At 43.6% G+C, this 15,652-nt stretch overlaps 1 protein-coding gene across 3 annotated transcripts in view; it reads left to right on the top strand.

The window, feature by feature from the left end:
• The window catches only part of LOC129193657 (cGMP-dependent protein kinase 1), a 150,018-nt gene that overhangs the window by 12,976 nt on the left and 121,390 nt on the right, over positions 1-15,652 (top strand). For all 3 annotated transcript variants that reach the window (XM_054798087.1, XM_054798088.1, XM_054798086.1), the window contains exon 2: positions 8,302-8,468. In XM_054798087.1, the coding sequence (XP_054654062.1) occupies positions 8,302-8,468 (167 nt within the window). The remainder of the gene's footprint in view (positions 1-8,301; positions 8,469-15,652) is intronic.

Genomic DNA, 15,652 nt, shown 5'->3' with positions numbered 1-15,652 from the left:
GTTGCGCCACTGCGTGGGAGCTCCCCGCACTATGTGAGGGGGAACTACCGCTGTAGCTACCGAGCCCAATATCCATCGTCCAACGTGAAAGTAACTTCATCACGGTGCACCACAGACATGTCTGCATGGCGGTGTTGCCTTTTCTTCTTCTTGGGGGGGTTGAGTGGCAACCAGCTTTGAGGCGCATTACCTCACCTACCGTGTTGGAGTGTGGCCCAGAGTTGCCAACGTGATACGGCCCGATCTTGTGGCGGAAGCTGATATTATCCGAAATACAGCGGATTGGCAGCCCATCCCGATCCTGAGGATCGGGACATCACGTGTTGGTCATGTTGTGTGCGTCTATTTTTGCGTTCCTGGATAACGACGTGCGCCTATTTTAGTCTTCTCCTGTCCAACCTTGACATGTCTCTGCATGTTCTCCGTCATTATGATTTCATTGTGTTTACTTTTAGGTGTCAAATCTGCACGTTTTACTTGATTAAAATGAAGTAGTAGTATTGATTTCATGCTGTGTTTGTAGAAACAGAAGCCTGGTGTGCTCTTATGAGTAGTTATTATTATTCTTACGATGATGATGATGATGATGATGAGTCGGTGTGGGTTCCAAGGCCCACTGAGTGCTCCTCACACGTCCAATCCCCTCCCTCCTTCTGCCTCTTATTCCCCATGAGCCTTATTTTTAGGCCACACCTCTTTCTTCTTTTTTTGCCCCCCCACCCCAAGAGCATGTTTTGTCCTTTTAAGGAAAGCCCCACTTGCTTGGTGAGTGGATGTGGTCAAATACATCATCCTCACCTAAAAGAGGAAGGCTGGCTTTTTATTGGGGGCTGCTGGGTGAGCCATGCTGGAGGAGAGGCTGCTCGCTGTCGCCCCCTGAGGCCAACCTATTAGATGACAGGCAAGGGGGAAGTTTTCCATTTCCCCCACATCACAGGAGCAGGAAATGATGGATTGTTTAAAGCAGGGGTGTCAACCTCATGCCGTGGAGGGCCGAGACACTGCAGGTTTTCTTTCCAGCCAGTCACTAAAGCAGGTGATTTTAATGATCAACACCTTCAGTTTGAGGGAAGGAGCTCATCAATTAAATCACCTGCTGAAGAAACTGGTTGGAGAGAAAACCTGCAGCGTCTCGGCCCTCCAGGGCACCAGTTTGACACCCCTGGTTTTAAGGCTCCCTGACATGATTCATCAACTTTGCTTAAAAATGTTATATATTGTTTGGAATCATCTTCTACATTGTTTGATTTTTGAAAGCAAACATAACTTAGCAAAAATAACATTCATAGTTAAACTAGCTGTCACTATTCAGCCTTATTTCCAAGGTGACGTCATCGGGTTGACACCGCTCAGGTAAACAAACATGGCGGTCTGGGAGACAGAGGATGTTTACAGTGATTACATCCAAGATTTGAGCCACGTGTCAGTCGTTTTGGAGAAAAGACAGAAACATTTCCAGATGAAACATGGACTTAAGACATGGAGATGAAAATTGGTGGCCTTCAAAACACAGAATGGTACAGTAGGTGTAAATGACTCTGGAGTTTCTTATCCTTCAATTACTCTTTTAAATCGGCTTATTAATGAGCGTAAAGGGCTCTTTTTAGATTTTTTTTACTGTGTATTTCACCGCTGTCGCTGCCCCCGCCCCTCACCGTGCCATATGGCTGTGGAAAGATGTTTATATAGCATGTATAATGCTTTGCAACCTTGTCGCTAGCATGGAATAGTGTTTAGAATACATTATGTAAAGAAGACATGGCTTACTCTGTTGTGTTTGTGTACCGCATCAGGAATAGCATCCTCCTTCAAAATGCGTTTATTGCGTACTTTCAAGCCAAGTGTTTCTTGTAAAGGTGTTCCTTCATAGCAGTCATCAGCGAAATGATCACTGCAAAGAACAGAAGTTGAGGTGGGTGTACATCTGTCTCTTTCTCTGTGCTTGCTTCATCCATTTTTGTCTTAAACCTTCCTCTTTTGGAAAACAAATTTGCATTATCACTGGGAAGCTGTGAACATCCAGCAGCAACACAAACTTTTGGCATGACTACTACTTGGATGAAAAATATACTCAGCCAAGTCCACCATCTACATCCATGTAAAGCTGACACTGTCACCCCGATCATGTCACGTCTGGAAATGACGCTTTGCTGCGACATTGAGTGTGTTATGCTGCTGCCATGAACTATAAATGTCATTTTGGCAAATGTACTGATCACTTATAAAAAAATGGAACAATGTAGAACATAATTCCAAACACCCCTAACCCTAACACTAACTCTAACCCTTGATGTTTACAGTGATTACCTAACCCTAACCCAAAAACATACTTCAGCAAAGTTGATAACTCATGTCAGTGACCCTTTAACAAGAGAGCTGTCATGATGAAATCCTTTCCATCAGCCTCCGTGCCCTGCTGCTGTAAAAATAGATGCTAGCCTGCTTGCAGCGGTCAAAAATCTCCAAGGAAGGACTTTCAGTATCATCGTGGATTCTCAGGAGACTCGGACGCCCACTGCGTTACGAGAATGGCGTTGTGAAAGATGTCACACCTGATGAGGTGAGACTGCATGAGAGAAGAGAAGATGAAGACACAATCACATCAGATTACCTGAAGTGACCTGAAAAGCGATGAGATGCAGCAAGATAAGGCAAGGTTGCATCAGATGGAACAAGATGAGTCCACAGGCAATAAAAGGTGAAAGTAGAGATGCTTGTCCTCATGAAATATCATCAGATTACTGCCACCACATCACTGCTATCAGGAGAACCAGAGGGTAGGTCACTATACAACTATACAAGGTGCACCGTATTCGGGCACACGCTCCAAGCAGCTGTTGCGACGCCACGGAGGTCTCTGGCTGGCGTTTCATGGTTAGGGTTAGGGTTCATGGAGCATTTGGTGAAATGTCTACCTCTTAAAGTGAATGTTTGTTTACAAGTGAGCCCACAGGCAGGAGAAAAAAGGAGCTCTTGATTTTCTCACCCGCCGAGTATCTCATTTTAGGCGATTCTGTCTCGTCTCATTTCTGCGTACCTTATCTCATCTTGCCTCATGAGCTGAGACACGTTAAAGTAAGGAGACACAAGATGAGATACTGTACATGAGCAGCTACGGTTGAGATGAGATGATGAGAAAAAATTGAGATGGTTAGAAAGTTGGTGGTTAAAATGAGGAGGGGTGAGATGAGAAACAATAACGTAAAATTCAGCGAGGTGTAAAATAAATCAAAGAATAAATAAAATAAATTACATATGTTTTATTTAATAATATAATTGTGTAAAGAAATATTTTCAATGAGTGAATAATACATGTAAAACATACAAATAAAGGTGTAAAGTACGATGATAAAATGGAATGAGGCCAGCTGAAATGAGATGAGATGATGTGACAAATAGAAGAAAATAACAATCACATCATTTTCTACATGGGGGTGCGGGGTGGCTTAGCGTTCAGCATGTTGGCCACACAGGCAGGAGATGTGAAGGGTCTGGGTTTGTATCTGGGTCATTACACTATTTTTCTTTTTTCCTCAGGCAAGGATCCACGACCCACTAAAATCAGCTCTGCGACCCACTTTTGGGTCCTGATCCCTCAGTTGAGAACCACTGCTCTAACAAATACACCACATGGTGGCGCTGTTACTAGACCCCAGAGGTCCGTTGGGCATTTCTGTGTGGAGTTTGCATGTTCTCCCCGTGTGTGGGGGGGTTTTCTCCGGGTACTCCAGTTTCCTCCCACATTCCAAAAACATGCATGTTAGCTTCATTGGAGACTCTAAATGGTCCATAAGTATGAATGTGAGTGTTTGTCTATATGTGCCCTGCCATTGGCTGGACACCAGTCCTGGGATGAAATCCTTGGACCCATTGTCAGAACCTACGCTGGTGCAGTGGGACCTGGGTTCCTCCTGGTCCATGACAATGCCCGACCTCATGTGGCTAGTGTATGCAGGTAGTTCCTGGAGGATGAAGGAATTGATACCATTGACTGGCCCCCACGTTCACCTGACCTAAACCCAATAGAACACCTCTGGGACATTATGTTTAGGTCCATCCGGCGCCGCCAGGTTGCTCCTCAGACTGTCCAGGAGCTCATTGATGCCCTGGTCCAGATCTGGGAGGAGATCCCCCAGGACACCATCCGTAGTCTCATTAGGAGCATGCCCCCACGTTGTCAAGCATGCGTACAAGCACGTGGGGGCCACACAAACTACTGAGAATCATTTTGAGTTGCTACAATGACATTTTAGCTAAATGGACCAGTGTGCTGCATCATTTTTTCACTTTCATTTTTGGGGTGTCTTTGATTTCCCCCCTCTATAGGGTGATCATTTTCATTTCTATCAAATGATGTGGCATCATTTTGTTACTAATACATCACCCACTTATTATCAGGAAAACATATTCAACATCATTTTTCCCCCAGTTTAGATCTGATGTGTTTTCCAAGTGTTCCTCATTTTTTTGAGCAGTGTATATATGTGTGTGTGTGTGTGTGTGTGTGTGTATATATATATGTATATATATATGTATATATATATGTATGTATGTATATATATATATATATATATATATATATATATATATATATATATATATATACCGTCAAACCTGTCTTAGCGGCCACTGAAAAATCCCCCGCAGCAAATTGACATGTTATAGACCCTGTGTATAGCAGTCACCTGTCTAACGCAGCCAGCGGCCACCCATTTTGTCTCCCTTGGTCAATATCTGACTGCATATAGCGGCCAAATTACCAACTCAAGTAGAAGCTTCATGCACAAAAAAGTTTTGTTTTTCAATCAATGAAGCCGTCGTGTGTAGACTTTAATTACTGAGTCCTAGCTCAGTCACAATCATTCACAAGATCCACACAAACTGTCAGTTGTTCCACATAAAAAAGCCGTCTTCTTTTGAGCTTGCTATTTCCTGGTCAAACATGTAACTTTAAGAGCATTTGCACCAAAACATTACCGCAAAGTATGCTGGGAACAGGACGTGCTCCCAGCGACGCTACAATAAAAAAAACATACGCTAGCATGCATGCGGCAGCGGGAGCAAAACTGAGTTGGGTTGTACTTAATTGAAGTATTTTAGAATGTACTCACGTTATTTTTTATCAATCCTCATCCACAAATCCATCAAAGTCCTCATCTTCTGTATTCGACACAAACAAAGCCGTCTTCTTTTCCGTTCGCTACTAGTCTGTTAACTTGTCAGTGTTATTCAGCTCCGAAGCAAAGAAGGAAACTTCTCCTGTTGCTTCTGCCAACTTTATTTATTGAACGCGGCCACCAGACAGCAGCTCAGAACACACACACATCTCTCAGCATCGTCTCTCCTTCCTGCTTGCCCACAAGGCAAAGGTTAAACAAGCCCCACTACATAGCTGTCCAGTCAATGCCTGTAAGAAATGACACCGTTTATTTCCTGGTGTGCACTGGTCAATACTGTAATGCCGCTTGTTGTGGGGAAGGAGAGACTCACGTCGCCGATGCACTTTAATGGCTTTATTAACAGCGGAGAACACTGCAGGACTTTACATCCACGCCAACATAAACACACTTCCCAACTCTCTCCAAACTCACAGCTAGCACTGAGCCTAGCTCTCCTGCTCGGGACGCCCACCGTCACTTCCCGTCACTTCCTGATGAACTAAAGCTGTAATGACACTCTGCCGTATAAAAAGTAAAATATTAAAAAAAGCGTAAGACATTACTAGCACAGCTTTGTTCTGTGGGTGGTGGATATATTCTATCAGTTATTATTAAGCCTCTAGCTTCCTTTTAGTAAGTAAAAACCTTGGCTATGATTGCACTACATTGTCATGTAGACCTACAAAGTGCACTTGGAAGAACAAGAGGTGAATAAATGTATTGCAACTGATGTGAAACTGATGAGGGGTAGGATTAAATAAGCTTTGCTTCTTCCTACTCCTTTTTGGACATGCAAAATTGTGAATTGTACTATGTGATGTGCTACTGTTTGACTCATATGCATGTTCAGGATGAATTAAAACCATGAACCATGATAATAACAAGCCTAGTAGTGCTGTACAACTTTTATCCGCAGTCCGCAGTGCCCTCTACTGGTCAACATTATTATTATTTTGTTCCCTTTTTTTCCCTTTTTTTTCCCTTTTTTTTTCCCCGCTACTGGTCAACATTCAAACTGGACGCCAACCTGTCTATAGAGGCCACCTGTCTATAGCGGCCACTTTTGCAGACTTCCTCTCGTGACTATAGACAAGTTTGATTGTGTGTATATATATATATATACACACCAGGGGGGCGGGACCGAACGAGCTGGCGGGAAACTTTCAGGTGCAATGATTGAATGAATGAAAAAAAAAAACTTCATCAAAAATAAATTTGTGAATAACCACATCAAATGTGATGTAAATGCATATACATTTTTGAAAAATGGGCCATGATTTTGTTAAAAAAAATAATATACCGTCCAAATCTCATAGTTTTTTCATGTTTATGTTGTTATGAGCTGCGTCCCATCCCACTTAGTTGGACGGTCCTTGAATGCAGCATCGTGCGTGTGCTAACTTTGTCCCACGCTGCACAGATAGACTACTATACTGTATTTTTAGCCTTTTTCTTTCACCTCAGGTTTGCTCCCAAATGCTGGTACTATGTGGGAATGCATAAAGGTAAGATGTGATGACCTTATTGGGTGCTAATGTGCATATTTATCCAGGCTGGTACTGGTGGATGGTGGCTCTGGATTCATTTGGTGCTTTTAATTTGATGCTGTTCCTGTCTTAATTTTACAGAATAAATCATAAGTAAGATACATTAGATGGTTTGGACTACTGTAATAGAGCACCCGCTAACATTTTGTCCAATCTCGTTTCGTCATGCTGTAGACATCAAAACGGCACGTTTAGCTTGTCATCATCTCCTTTTCGGCATGAAAAAAAGGTTTGTCAGTTTGTCAACAAAATAATTTAGCCATGGTGATGGTTGACAAAACCAACACTGCTAGCGAGGACAAATGGACGAGCATTTGAACAAAGGAAGTGTGAATCATTTGTGCAAGTTGTTCTGCTGTGGTGGTGGAGTTTGGGAGATTGTTGGTGTTAGCGTTAGCGTTAGCGTTAGTGTGAGAGCACTACAGACTCCTCTCCTGCCAAGGAAAGCAATGACTTTCTTGTGCCGGATTGAGATGCCTGCAATGATGGGGATCAACATCATCAGTGTGCTGCTGGTGTAAAAGCCAATGAGCACAAAGCAAGAAGGAAGCAGGTCATCAATGAACTTTTCTTCTTTCCTTTTTCAGGATGAACCTCCGTACGTGTCATTTGTTATGCACAAATAAAGCCCTGGTGCTTCAGCCAAGGATGAGCATTCGGGATGTGCTCAACCTTCTCCCCTCTTGTGTCCGAAAGACCAAGCGTCTCGTGTGTTTATGCTCAATTCCAATCATTTCACTTCACTCTCTGAACTCCTTCCCTTTCCACCTTGGCTAATCCTTGCAGCCATGACCTGTAACGCCGTCGTCCCTGCTGTGCGTTGTGTTTGCAGCAGTCTTACCTGTGGGTTCTTTTCCAGTGTGATGGCCAGCCAATCAAAGCACTCATAGCCTTGACTCACCTCTCATTGTTGCCAGGACGGCAAAATCTATAGGCATGCATTTCTATGGAAGGATTTATTGTCCAATTCATTTGTTCCAGACACCCAAAATAGCAACAAAGACATTTGATAGAGAATCATTCTATGCAGAAAACAATGAAATCATTAGAAATGAGGGATGGATTGAGGTTTGTTGATACATCTGAGATGGATGAGATGGAATTGAAAAGTGTTTCTTGCATTCCGCATCAAATTGAAACTTTCCTTGGCCCCATGGCAGCTTGTTTAGCAGCTGCACTCAATGAAAAAATGCACGGTTAGTGAGTTGGCATTGTTTGGCCACTCCGTTCCATGGAATGATACAGTACACGATACAAAACAATACCGTACAGGGCAAACAGGATAGTTTGTCCCATCATCAACCCATCAGACTCTCATAGCGGCCCATGCCTAATTGAAGCTTTGTGGAAATGGACTAGCGTGGTCGGGTCTGGAACCGATGAACCTGTATAACAGAGGTACGACTGTACTGTGCATGTGTTTTGGCGAGGACACGGTCTTAGATGACATTTGCGTGTGGCATGTCCTGCGTGTCCTGCGTGTCCTGCGTGTCCTGCGTGTCCTGCGTGTCCTGCGTGTCCTGCGTGTCCTGCGTGTCCTGCGTGTCCTGCGCTGACATTTCTAACATGCAACTCTGTTCCCCTTCGTCCGGAAGGTCTAAAGATCTGATCAAAGAGGCCATCCTGGACAACGACTTCATGAAGAACCTGGAGCTGTCGCAGATCCAAGAGATCGTGGACTGCATGTATCCCGTAGAGTACGGAAAGGACAGTTGCATCATCAAGGAGGGTGATGTGGGCTCGCTGGTCTACGTCATGGAAGGTAAAAGCATCTTCTTATCGGCATGATGTGCATATTTTCACAAATAAGATGGATGCAATAGCATTGATCATACACATGCAAGGATGCAAGGATGCAAGGATGCAAGGATGCAAGGATGCAAGGTGCGTGCTTTCTTATAAACCCCCGATTAGCATAACTAGCACATATTATGACTAGGTGTGACAGAAGCAACAGCTGCACAAGATTGTCAGGACCCATGAAGTGATGTTTGTGATTCCACTGTGAAGTGGTAGAATAGCTTTTATGAGCGGCTGGAGAGGTACAGCATATAGCTTGGCACGTAAAAGAATAGCAAGCAATGAGATACACGGCTCATTCTCCTTTGGGGCGAGTCATACGGAACCACTGTGCTGCCTAAACGGGCCGTAGAAGAGGTTGAAACAGGAAGTAGCTTTCCAATGTGGAATTTTTTGTAAGTACAAGCTACAATCCGAGCTTTTTAGCATTTTTTAAGCATTACTTTTAAGTAGAATGAAAAAATCTAAAAAAATCCATGACATGATATTGCAATTTACTAAATGAATTCTGACTGCATTACCTTGCATCGCTCTTCACAAGGCGACCCTCCTCTGCACTCTGTGAGTACGCTACCGGCCCGCCTCCACTCACAGAGACAAAGACACTGTATGTCTGACACCAGGTCTCACTCTGTTCATGCTGTTGTTCTATGAAACAAATGTGCCAAGGTTGTGAAACCAATGCAACTCTCTTCCTGCAATATATTGATTATCCACTTCATTCATTCATTTCTGCCCGTATCCTTGGGCTATGTAGTGAACATCTGGTTGCTCCTCATGTTGTGCCATCAGCAAGCAAATGAACATCACTTTTGTATGTTTTGGTTTTGGAACAAATGAATGGTGAAAAGGTTCCACTGTATTCCGCTGCAAATGGTAGCGCTTTGGCACATTCAGAGTGAATGAGTGGTATGCAAGGATGTTTAGACTCTTGGCTGTTCTGTACGGCAAACTATACTTCGGGATTCGTAGTCCCACAAGTCACAGTTTTGTTTGGATCTTGTTCAAATCAGGACGTATGCACTCCAACCCCGTCCAAGAACGCTATCTTTTCCTTGACACATGTTCCTTTTCGATGAATTGATTGTTGTCATTTCACTTGATTTTATCATGGGAACGTGGTGATTGGGTATTTTCTGACTTCCGTCCGGTCGTCCCCGCAAATGCCCCTGCATTCCTCCCAGGGACGCCACGTAAGGATGCGTCATGTTAGCCTCTTCCCCTGCGGACATTCTTTCCACCCAAGTTGAAGAATGTGTGCGCCAAAACAAGAAGCAATAAGATGGCGTCTTCTAAAATGATATTACACGGAAAGGTCAATGACATACTTTGGAGAATGCCGATATTGATCTTTTCATCCCAGCCACATTTCCTGGAGGCTCAATTTGTCCTCACGCACTTCTGATGGCATCCATGGCCAAAAATAGGAGCAGATGCAGCTACGTGAAGTACTACACACAAAAAGCACATACTGTACAGCTATAACTTAAACATACAGACAGATGCAGCTACGTGAAGTACTACACACAAAAAGCACATACTGTACAGCTATACCTTAAACATACAGACAGACGCAGCTACGTGAAGTACTACACACAAAAAGCACATACTGTACAGCTATACCTTAAACATACAGACAGATGCAGCTACGTGAAGTACTACACATAAAAAGCACATACTGTACAGCTATACCTTAAACATACAGACAGACGCAGCTACGTGAAGTACTACACATAAAAAGCACATACTGTACAGCTATACCTTAAACATACAGACAGATGCAGCTACGTGAAGTACTACACATAAAAAGCACATACTGTACAGCTATACCTTAAACATACAGACAGACGCAGCTACGTGAAGTACTACACATAAAAAGCACATACTGTACAGCTATACCTGCCCATTTATTCTCATTGCGTCTGACTTGTGCTGCCTTTTGCAAATCAAGTCTGACTGTCAGACTTGATGACACAGGAGACGTCATCAATCAGCCTGATTGGACATTTATATGATAGTGTTTCTGTTGGCGCCATTTGGTCATGAAAATGTTTTGGAAAGTGTTAACTGTTGAGATTGACCTTCAGCAATCAAAGCCACTTTCAGTCTGGTGCGTTTGTAGGAAACCTGCAACTAATAGAGAGCAACTCAATGATTTATTAGAAGGTGTGTGAGGGCCACTTCGAAACAGAAAACTGGATGTTTGTGGAGACTTTAACATTGATTAGCTCAAGCACACTTGGCAACAGCAAGTTTTGGATGTGATGTTCTTCCTCTCATTGCAAACCCAACCAGAACAACCTGGTTTAACCTCACGACACGACAGGAAATGGGACGGTCCACATATTCACCAACATGTCGGACAAACAACATCTCATAGCCCACACGGCTGACCATCTTCCAGTTGTCTCCATCAGTGAAAAATGAGTACGAAGCCTCCAGAAGCACCACACTTTCATCACAAAATGAAGCATAATGAAAACTTCATCAACAATCTCAAAGCCGATCTAACAAAGGAATTTAGGAGATGGTAGTTAACCCAAATCAATCTTAAAGTGACTTTATGAAAATTGTTTTGCCAAACGTGGACCAGTGGTGCCCCGAGACAAGATCAAAACATAAACAAAAAGAAAAATCCGACAAAATCTTGGTTTACAAATGGATTAAAAAACGATGTAAATACAGGAAATTCCTTCAAACTAAAAGCATCAGTGACAAAATCAGATATCAAGTGTACAAAAATGTACTGATTTCAATACTCAGGAATAGTGAGATACTTTATTCTGATCAATTACCAGAAAAGGCAAAAGGCAAGATCAAAAGAACTTGGAATATCCTAAATAAAGAAAGAATCCGTGTCAAAATGGAAACGAGCATCTGAATGTACCAAGCCAACTAAATACTTGGATGAACTGCACAGTGTTCGACTGTATGTACGCTACTTATGATCACGGCTGCCGTTAGACCATTCCAAGGGCCCCTGGCAAACAGGTCAGTATTAATAATCTACTTTTATTTGTGTGAAAGGATGTTTGTACTATTTGAATTGAATTAGCATGTTTTGGAGTAATACCAAAGGTGAGAAATAAAATGAAACAAGCATGCTTATGAAATACAAATGAAGTTAAGTTAAAAGGTTACTTTCATCTTTTATTTCTGACTGGCAACATTTGAATTGTACACTTTAGTTAGCAAGCACACCTCCACCGAAAACACTCTTTATGCTGTTTGTCATTCTATACTGTCTCAAGTCAACACTTCTAATCAAAAGTACTGAGAGTTGAAGCAAATGTTTTTTGGGGAGCTAGGAGCTAGGAGCTAGGAGACACCACCACAAGGCTTTATGTTCATGCAACAAATGGTGTTTGGAGGACAAGACATCACTAGTACCATGACACCAAGACAGCTGCATTCAACACGCTAGTACGCGATATCAACTTCCCGTGGGACAAAAAGGAGCTCCCAACTAACCGCATAGCTTCATTTGTTTTAAGAACAAAATGTCACATTTGGAGCCCCAAGACCAGAAGCTAGAAGCAAAGTGTGTAAAGAAAGATGCAAAAAAAGTGTAAGATCAAGATGTTTGATAAGGGGTGGGCGTGGATTGGAGTAGTCTGTGTCAAGCTGTCAAACTGAAGCCGTTGAGGTTTTACAGACTAGTGTTGATTCTGGTGGCGATACGGGACAAAGTGTGTCCTTTGTGGGCTCAATACGGGTGTCATGTGAGGTTTGCCACCACATGCTCATCAGTTTTTGTGATTGGCATTGAAAGGCATTTATCAACCAATCACGTGTTTTTATGGAAATGGACCGATTCTAATCGGTGGCCCACACTTGGCAGCGTTCCGAGTGTTCATACAATATTCCACGGAACAAACTCACCTGTTTGCTCTGTACTGTATTGTTCTGCGAAACAAAGCACGCTACGCCTCACCGACTCACTAATTGTGCATTTTTGATCACGTGTGACTGCTAAATAACTCTCCATGGGGCCAAAGAAAGTTGGGAGTGGCAGAAGGTGAATGAAGGTGAACACGAGTGACTTCCATCTCAGCAGATGTACGAGTAGTCAGCATCGGCAATACGTTCCACCACTGCGGATGATTTCACATTGTTTCCTGCAAATGAAACTAGAATTATTCTCTGTAAAAAGTACTTTTTCTTCATACTTTTGGGATTTTGTTGGACCTTTTGGAACAAATGAATAACAAAAACGGAGGTTCCTGCGTAGTTGTTTGGCGGCCGTGTTTTTCAGCAAATCTGTGCAGTAAATGTCCCGCTGATTGCGAGAAACACCCTAAAGTCTCAGTGGGTGTTTTGTCCAGCGTGTGTGAGAACTTTCAAGTTAGTTCAGCTTATTGAGGTGGGTGGGGTTTAATTTACATTTGTAAGACAAATAGTAAGCAAGTGGGGGTGGCATGCTGGTGCAAATGTTCACCCTTTTGTGCGTGGTGGTTTGGGTGTAGAACAGTGAGGTGTGATACCACTGATGTACTTCCCCATCTGATACTGAGTCAAATCAGGCTGGTATCGGTGATACCGATCTGATACCTGATGTGTCTGGTAAATCTGAAAACAGTATTGTGTTTCGGTACCGTAGCAGAAATGAGAAGAATGGGACACCGTGACGTCATCAACCGTCACCGCTTGCTGGCTGTGACGCAGGCAGATGACATCATGAAATGGTTGATATGAAACGTTTCCTACCGAAAAGTTGCATAAAGTGTGCTAATGTGGTGGCCATGTTGTTTCCATCTTTGATTTAGCCAACTTCCTGACCGTCCATACTCTATGCTGAGGACCTTAAACATTTGTCTAAGCAGACAGACTTCACTACGATGTGCTGCTACGTGAACCATTAGATTAGAAAACACCAACGCCACTGCCCACTCACTGGTGGGGAGAGCCGCCTGCCGTGGCCGGGCGAGGTGCATTGTAGGCGGACATGTGCTCTGCCATGGAGCTCGGGAGAACCAGAGCACAGAGCGGGGGTAGCCACACGTCGTGGCCAAGAAAGGGGGCGCCTTAGTCGGACACAAACATGGCACTGTCTCGGCCCCGCGCGAGCCAGCGATTTATTTTCCAATACAAGGTGGAAAGAACAGGCTAACATGGTCCAGTCATTTTTGAGGTGCGGTGAAGCAAGGCGGCTAGTTCGAACTAGTGAAAAGCAACATTCAAAACGTTACATGGAGTAGCAAGTGATGGAAAATATAAAACATGAGTAGTGTTACCGTGAAACTCAATAATTATGCATAATCACTTACTTTTATGTGGTTCCTTCGCTCTCGGCGCTTCTGTCTTCTCAGCGGGTGTTGTAGCTCCGCCTACCGCACTCGCTGTCAAGGTGTGTACACCCCTTAGCGCTTGCCCCTTACCCTTGGTTTAGAGAATTGGGACACCACTTGATTCTCTTGAATCTTCTGGGTAAGGGGTAGGACAGGGGTAAGGGGGTGACTTTATTTATCCACAAGGGAAATTGCTTGGCTCCAGTTGCTAAATTGCAGAAGAAAAAAACCAAAACTCTTAAATGAAATGCAATGCAATATGAATAAAATCAAATCAAATAAAAAGACTATACTATGTGTAGAAATATGCTAAATACAAGTAAGTGTACACTTTATATACAATCATATTTATTCTAATAAGATTTACAAGCTAATAGACAACAAGAGAATAAACTCGTGACAAAATCACATCAAATATGTCAAGATGCTATTTTAACCAATAAAAAAAGGAAAAAAGTCAAATAATGAAGCTAGGAAGTAAACGATTCATGATTGATGAATAATAAAAAGTTGACATAACCTCACATGACTGGGGTTTGGATGTGAGCGCATGAGGAGGTGCTGTGGATGTTTGAGTGCGGATCAGCACATCAGAGGAGTAGAAGACAAGGCCAGCATCACCTACTTGCCGTCTGAAGAGCTGGCGGTGATGGCGGTTGTGCACACATGACAACGTGCGCATTGATCCTTTTTGGTGGACATGACTTGCTTATCTGCACCACACAGACGGGGATCTGATGCACGTGACGTATCAGCATGCAGATAACATGCTGATTAGCGCTGGACGCTGTAAGCAAATTAGCGCTGATGTTTGACTATAATTAGAAAGCACATTTGCTGCTGGCATTTATTGTTACAGAAAGGAAACAATAAGCCTCTCCATCTTGCGCCTGCTGTGTTTTCTATTTCTCTATTGTTCTTTGCTGGCGAGGGGACGAGGGTAACAACGGAGGCCGGTTGTCTCGTCATTTGTGGGTCTCCAATGAGCCGATGGTGTCACGGCGGTGTGATGAACGGCGACGTACACGGAGACATAAAAGATACACATCTGGAAGATGAGTCATTGTTGAGGGCCTTTGTGACTTCCTCTCCTTTGGAAATGCGTTTTCAGCCGCAACATCGCTGGTGTGTTTCTCAGCATTTTGGGTTCCTTGGGGTGAGCTTTACATATTTATGTCCCCTCTAAACTACACACTCCTCTTTTTGTTTGGCTGGCTCACCTTGCAGCATCATTTGCCTGCTTCTCTTTCAGGCTCGGCTTCATTTGCATAATAGCTACACGTTAGCATGAAAGTGTGGCCACAGTCTGCACCACACTGGCCAAAGGTCCAAAGGGCCCAAAGGGCCCAAAGGTGGAGCAAGTGCGACTTTGTCAGCTCAGTGTCGTACGTCAGTGTCGGCGCAAATGAAGTGCCGCTCCATTGCCTCACTCGCGGTGAATGTGTGGCCGTCGGGCTGAGATGAGCGGCTGTCTGTCATGCGTCGCGTCACGTCACGTCACGTCACGTCACGTCACGTCACGTCACGTCACGTCACGTCACGTCACGTCACGTCACGTCACGTCACGTCACGTCACGTCACGTCACGTCACGTCACGTCACGTCAACACCGAGCCAGTTGTCAGGGTGCAAACGTTACAAGGTGAGATTTTAGCATCGCCTCATTCCATTTGTATGATCAAATATGCAATAAGGACATGAAATAACACTAAGAACTTTATGGCAGATGATTCACGGCTGCAATTTCCTTTGCTCTTGCTCATGTTCCTGCGTTTATTTGGTTCTTCCGCTGACACATCACATGCAGGCATGGGCTGGTGTGAGATTGTGATGGCCACAAATACCACAGGATTATAATT

This window comes from Dunckerocampus dactyliophorus, chromosome 14, assembly GCF_027744805.1.
Source record: "Dunckerocampus dactyliophorus isolate RoL2022-P2 chromosome 14, RoL_Ddac_1.1, whole genome shotgun sequence".
Classification (NCBI taxonomy): Eukaryota; Metazoa; Chordata; class Actinopteri; order Syngnathiformes; family Syngnathidae; genus Dunckerocampus; species Dunckerocampus dactyliophorus.
The sequence above is the reverse complement of the archived record's forward strand: the minus strand, read 5'-3'. Positions and strand labels throughout refer to the sequence as shown.